Here is a 6,312-nt window from a genome sequence, read left to right as displayed (position 1 = left end):
AACGACCGAAAATATCTTTATATTTTAAGCTGTGTTCCTTTCAAACACATTTCGTGTATATTTATATATTTTATTCTCAATCAAATAAAGTTAATAAAGATTTTTTTTTTAATTCAATTCAATTATTCCGATGAAATAATATTCCTCATTTGCCGAATTGTTGTTACGAGCTTTGGATCACATCCTGCACTGAGGGATAGATACTTTTCAGGAGATGCCCGAAGGAGGATGGCTACTTGTTGTATTTGTGATCCCAATTTCAGCCCGAGTAGTTCATCAAAAACACTGGCCAAGTACTCAATGTCCGTTGCAAGTTGCTTTGCTGCTGTATTGCTCAAACTTCCAATCTTGTAGATGTTCTCCATGTACAATGCACAGCATTCTTCGGCAATTAGTGAGAGTAGAACGTCTCCACATGTCGAAGATTGAGAATACTTCTCATCTGCTATCTCGAGAGATCGTCTCAGTGTATCCGACGGGGATAGGAGGAATGGTTCCAGATGCTGTGGGAGTGTCATCAAGTACTGTCCCACCTGCGTAATGTACTCCTGCGGTGCAAAACTATAATCAGGCAAATCGGAGCTTGAACTACTCAAATCCGTTGGCTCAATATTCCTCAGATGCACCTCAATGGGGGCAAAAACCGACGCCAGGGTTGTATCGTGAATCTCCGCACAAATTGGCTTAACAACTTCGAGTAAACCAGCAAACAGGGACCACACATTCAATGAATTTTCTCCCCCCTGTGCGTGCCTTTCATTTACAATGTTTTTCATCTTTTTCAACTCACTCACATCCTGCTTCCGGAGGACTTTGTACTGAAATGACGACGATTCCTGCCGGCACATTTGCTCATACGTTGCCAGGAGCTTTTCCGTGACTTCCTCCTCAAAGGTGCTCACTTGCAGAATAAAATCTCCAAGATGTTGCAAGAGAGTTGTGCAAATTTGAAGGAAATTCACATTTGGGACATTTCTCGTTGCATCCAATTGCTTCTGGGCCTTCTTGTACTTGTCCAAGTACTCCCGGAAGAATAGCTGAGAGTACAGAAAAAAAGAAAATTAATTAAAAACTTCTCAATCAATTAATTGCTGCAAAACTTACATTCAGCACTGTTACAAGTGGTCCAATTGCGCAATTCTGTGTGATTGTCTCACACCTCTGGAGAGCATTTGATGCTGCCTGAATCACCTTTGCATTGCAATTCCCCAGACTCCGGACAGTCTCAAGGGCCACCACCTGATTCCCAAGTCCAAGCGTAACCAAATGCGATGAAAGCAAATTCTGCTCAAGGGCCCCATATTGGATGATGAAAACTTGGAAGTAGTCATAAATGGCTTTCGAGAGAGCCGCTAATTTCTCCTTTGGAAGCGTTGATCCCGAATTTTGCAGATATTTCTGCAGGGTCACCCCAAAGAATTGATTAGCAGCGGAGAATTCCGAAATTGCCTCCAATTTGTCGGTGTGGCGTTTGAGAAAATTCGTAATTGCCACCTCCCTCGTCGGCTGGAGGCTATTGAGTGTGTCTGCTGTCATTGATGAAACCTCAATGACCCCATCATACTGCCCAAAAACTTGCCCACACCACTTTACTTGCTTCTGAAAGTGCTCCAAGAGATGATGATAGAATTCCCGCAGGAAGCGCACATCACTGGAATTCTCCGCTAAATCCACAATCTCCTGCCATTGCCCCTGTAGTCCGGTTTTCTGTACTGTGCGGTAGTACTGCTTCAACTGCGGCAGACGATCCATTTTCCCAAACATATCAACATACTTGCTGGCCTCCGTGGCATCCCCAATTGAGAAGCATTTTACAACTTGTGGACTCGCAAGGGCTTCAAGTTTATTCTTTGCCTCCTCAACGTGCATCTCACGCTCATTCTGCCCTGGGAGATTCATCTGGGCAATGAGGGACTTCTGGAGAATACTCAACTTCTCACATCCACCCAAAATGTCATTGCGTTCCAGCAAATCCTCCAGTTCCGACGTCAAACGACCCCAACCGTCAGATTCCTGAAGTCCCTGCTTGGCAATTTGCAACTTTGTCTTCAGCGTATCCAAGCGCTCGAGATTCGCCAGGCAACTTCCTGAATCCTGTACCTGAGCAATTTCAACATGAATCTCTCGCATTTTCCTCTGCAACGTTGCAGCTTCCTGCCTCAAATTATCCATATCTTTCACAATCTTCGGCATATTCCCAATTACTTCCTGACTAGTGTCCTCCAGAACTGCGCTCACATCTTGCACATAAATCTGGAGCTCAGAAACAAGGGAAGACACAAAATCCTACAGAGAAAAATAACTTATTGCAGATTTTTTATCTTCCAGCACTATTCCCATTGCTTACTTCTTTGTTTTCGTATTCATTGGCTGTGTAGGCACTATTTATAAAATCAATTGCACTAAAATTATCATTTTCAAATGCTTCCATTTCGATTTTATTTTTATTTTCCTTTTCCATATGATTTTCTCCCGCAATGTTTTTGTTTTGGAAATGTGGCGGTGACACGTCTAATAACTTTGAGAACAGTTTTGAGAACTTTCTTTTACCAACTTTACCAATTTCCCGCCAAAAATTACGAAGATGTATTTTAGCTGAATTTGAGTTGAATTATGCTAAAAAATCATTTTTATTATTACATATTATTCAGTAGACCACAATTTGAATGTACGATCGTACGATGTGGTGACAATGTACTGTGAATTTGGCGAGATATCCACACTCATAACCTTACTGTCGTGCCCAGAGAGAGTTTTCAGCGGTTGCCATGTACGGTTTGACCAAATCTGGAAGAAAAGTTTAACAAAAAAGTGTTAAAATCCAAGAAAATAAGGAAAAATATTTTTTTTATTCGTATAACAGAGTAAGTATGACAGTTGGGAAACACCTGTGGAACATTTCAGAATCTTCCGTGGAGAATCCATTGAGAACTCTGCGAAATTTTGTTTAGTGGGCTAAAAGTCGCGTGGAGATTTGTTTCTCTGCACACATTCTTTCAAAAATTAATGTGAAAAACAATGAAGAAAATCAAAAGTTACGTGCAATTCACAAAGGCCGAATTGGAAAACTACACGCGCGATGAAAGTTCCTGCGTCGAACGGATGAACAACACAATCCACATTGATTTCCCACCATGGGGAATGAATAACTTCCAAGATTCCCTGATAAGTAGTGTGGCTACCAAGAAAATTGGTAATTTCGACGCAACCCTCAATGGCATTGTGCTGGATGTGAAGAACATAAAGCTACAGGGAGATATGAATCTTGTCCGCTACGATGCACCGGAATTGCATTTGACCATCCAAGCTGATTTCTACCTCTTCAAACCACGAACAGATGCAATCCTCAGGGGTATTGTGAATCATGTGTCCCGGGATCACATATCCGTCGTCATCTATCGCGTCTTCAATGTTTCCATCAAACTCAGCCAGGCACACGGGAGGCATAGATTAAAAATTGGCGATGAAATAACATTCAAAGTGAAGAAGTTTGATTTGCAGAACATTCTGCCATACATTGAGGGTGATCTCATGGATCGCGATAGCATGGATAGTGGCATGAGTACGTCTGAGGAGAGGGGTGAAGGTAGCAACATCAAGTACTGCACTGATTCTGACTGGGATACCGACAAGGAAACAACAGAACAACCCCCAATTGCTGTGAAGACTGAAAACTCCAAACGAAGCCAAGACTCATCTTCTTCCTCTGATGAGGAAGATGATCGAAAGGTTAGAAAAAAATTATTTCACGTAAAACTTTCTTGAAAATAATGCAAAATCCTTTACTTTTAGAGCTTAATCCGGGGAATAATTGAGAAGCAAAAAATTAAACAAGAACCCAAAACTCCTCCTTCAACGTCCCCGGAAAAATCTCTCCCTGATGAACGATCAAGCGTGAAGAAGTTAAAGAAGAGGGTAACCATCGCACCAGCAGAGGACTCAAAATCAGATTCAGATAGACACAGTGTGCGTAAGGAAGCAGTTGGGAAGAAAAGGACAAAAAAGACGATAGAAGCAGCAAAAGTACCGAAAGTCACCACCCCCGGTGATTCCTCAACTTCCGACTCCGATGATGACTCAATAAGCAACCTCCTTGTCAACAGGGTGAAGCGAGAGAAAGAACAATCAAATACATCAATGGAAAATGACGCCCCATCGAGGAAGAAATCACGAAAGGATAATGAATCATTGCAGCTTGACAGTCCTCAACTGTCCTCCACGAAAATACATGAGAATGAATTGAGTAAGAAGGGAAAATCGAAGAAAAAGTGATTTTTCCCAAAAAAACAAAAAACCTTTCAAGATTAGGACTAAATAAAGGAAATTTTAAGAAAACTTACTTTGGCTGTGTTGTCGTAGCTCGCTGTAACGAGGAAGTCTCCGCTGTTCTTCTGATACTTCACATCCGAGAGGAGATTTGTATGCGCTGGGATTGTATAGATTGGCTGACGACGGCGTAAATCCCAAATTTTGCATGTATTATCTTCACTAGCGGTGGCCATTTGAAAACCATTCGGTGAGAAATCTACTCCAAATATGGCTTTGAGGTGTCCTTCGAGGAACATTATGCATCTTCCTGTTCTCAAATCCCACACACGTCCGAAAGCATCGAGACCCCTGTCGAAGTTTAAGGTTTTTTTTATTATAATTTCAGGAAATTTGATAAATTCTCTGATTTTGAGACTCACCCTGTGACACAGACGCTCCCATCGTCTTGAAAGGCAATGCAATGAACAGCTTTGGCATGTCCTTCTTGATGCAAAACCTCCTGCTTTTGCTCCAAATCCCAAAGACGCCACGAAGCATCGTAGCAGGCGGTGCCTAAAAATCTCCCGGAAGGATGAAATGTTAGCCGGGAAACACGGTGTGGTATGTGCCCAGTGATGTCTGCAATTGATTCCTCATTCCCAAATGCCCACAACTTGACGGTGCCATCAGCAGCACCGGATGCCATCGCGACCTCATTCATTGCGTCTCGGGGAACATTGTTACGGAACGCCACTCCACCCACATGGCAGGCATGCCCCCGGAAATTCTGCACAAGCTCACAATCGGGGATTGACCAGAGTTTGCAGACACCCGACCACGAGGCAGTCAGCAGGAGATTGGAGTCACCATTGAAGCAGCAATGACTCACGGGGCGGGTGTCACCAACTTGACTACACACCGGGACGAGTGATTGCAATTTCTTCTGAAGCTCCACCATTCGACTTGCCTTGGTGGCACTTGGAACGCTGAGCAGTTCTTTTGCCGTCTGGAGACGTTGCTTTGCCCGTGGCAGGGAGTAGTGTGCAATCCAAATACGGGCAACACGAAGAGATTCAGGCCCTTCGTGGTACCACGTTGACTCCTGCTCCTTCTGCAGCTGCTTCCGTTCCTCCTCCTCGGCAATCTTTTGCGTTATTGCATTCTCACCGAGAGACGCAAGGAGCTCCCGGAGACGATTGCGCCGTTCAGCTGGACCCTCTCCAAACAGGCATATCGGTTCGTTGAGTTGTCGCAGATTTTTCTTCACTTCAACATCATCGGTGCTCACATTAATTTGTCTGGCTTTCTTGCGCCTCTCAAATTCCTCCAGCAGAGCAGCTTTGTCCTTTGATCTGCAAAAGAGAACATTTCATAAAATACAACAAAAAAAAAATTTCTTTCATTCTACAAACATTTCATTTTCCAAATCAAAGTATTCATTGGATGTGTGAATTTGCCCCAATTCCTTGACCTTTAGGTCTTTGTCGTCACCGGAGGAAGATTGAATGTCCAGAAGATTCGATTGCCTCTCCAGAGATCCGTAGTGAATTGTCTTTGTAGGACGCGTAAATAGGATTTCTTCATCATCAGACATTTTCTATAAAATGCTTTTTGTTTATTGAAAACTAAATTGAATAATTCAAAATAAGAAAATGTACTTTAAATGCAATAAAATAATAAATAATTTACAGCACAACGCTTGATCTCACTTCCAAAAGATTTGTTTGTTTACACTTAACCTCAAAAAAATTATCCCTTCAACCAATAGTTCCTGAATGTCCATACTTTCCACTGGAAAAATTCCGTGTTAGTTCGAGCCAAATTCTCTAACTGGGATTTGTAGAATCAACGGAAATGAACGTGCGGATGAGTTGACAAGGATAACAGCCTCCATGCAAGAGAAGGAGGACATCATAATACGCTATCTGATATCCAAAGGCATTGAAGATTTAAATCTAAATCGAGAATAAAAAAAATCGACGTGAAAAAAACAAACTGAGAAGCATCTTACAGCGATTTTTAATTCCGTCCAGCTTTGTGCAGGAACCTCCAAATTATCCTCAC

The 6,312-nt window shown here is 42.4% G+C and overlaps 3 protein-coding genes across 4 annotated transcripts; 1 reads left to right on the top strand and 2 right to left on the bottom strand.

Annotated features, from left to right (window-relative positions):
• Nucleotides 1–43: 43 nt before the first annotated feature.
• On the bottom strand, nucleotides 44–2,549 carry LOC129788982 (conserved oligomeric Golgi complex subunit 7). Its single transcript, XM_055825540.1, has 3 exons — nucleotides 2,348–2,549; nucleotides 1,105–2,286; nucleotides 44–1,037 (listed from the first exon to the last, which is right to left on the bottom strand). The coding sequence occupies exons 1-3, from the start codon at nucleotides 2,459–2,461 to the stop codon at nucleotides 123–125; spliced, it is 2,211 nt and encodes a 736-aa protein (XP_055681515.1). The 5' UTR covers nucleotides 2,462–2,549; the 3' UTR covers nucleotides 44–122.
• A 62-nt stretch (nucleotides 2,550–2,611) lies between these two features.
• LOC129789023 (U4/U6 small nuclear ribonucleoprotein Prp4) lies at nucleotides 2,612–5,982 on the bottom strand. Of its 2 annotated transcripts, XM_055825632.1 has the most exons (5): nucleotides 5,907–5,982; nucleotides 5,661–5,845; nucleotides 4,689–5,600; nucleotides 4,341–4,617; nucleotides 2,612–2,787 (listed from the first exon to the last, which is right to left on the bottom strand). In XM_055825632.1, the coding sequence occupies exons 2-5, from the start codon at nucleotides 5,840–5,842 to the stop codon at nucleotides 2,644–2,646; spliced, it is 1,515 nt and encodes a 504-aa protein (XP_055681607.1). In that variant the 5' UTR covers nucleotides 5,843–5,845; nucleotides 5,907–5,982; the 3' UTR covers nucleotides 2,612–2,643. The 2 variants fall into 2 exon arrangements, with proteins under 2 accessions (XP_055681607.1, XP_055681606.1); XM_055825631.1 differs by having other exon boundaries at nucleotides 5,661–5,979.
• Nucleotides 2,943–4,339, top strand: LOC129789063 (probable DNA-directed RNA polymerase I subunit RPA43). The gene is made up of 2 exons (XM_055825691.1): nucleotides 2,943–3,729; nucleotides 3,793–4,339. Exons 1-2 carry the CDS (start codon nucleotides 3,019–3,021, stop codon nucleotides 4,270–4,272), a joined length of 1,191 nt encoding a protein of 396 aa, XP_055681666.1. The 5' UTR covers nucleotides 2,943–3,018; the 3' UTR covers nucleotides 4,273–4,339.
• Nucleotides 5,983–6,312: the final 330 nt, after the last annotated feature.

This window comes from Lutzomyia longipalpis, chromosome 2 (assembly GCF_024334085.1).
Source record: "Lutzomyia longipalpis isolate SR_M1_2022 chromosome 2, ASM2433408v1".
Lineage (NCBI taxonomy): Eukaryota > Metazoa > Arthropoda > Insecta > Diptera > Psychodidae > Lutzomyia > Lutzomyia longipalpis.
This window is presented reverse-complemented; position numbering and strand designations above follow the sequence as displayed.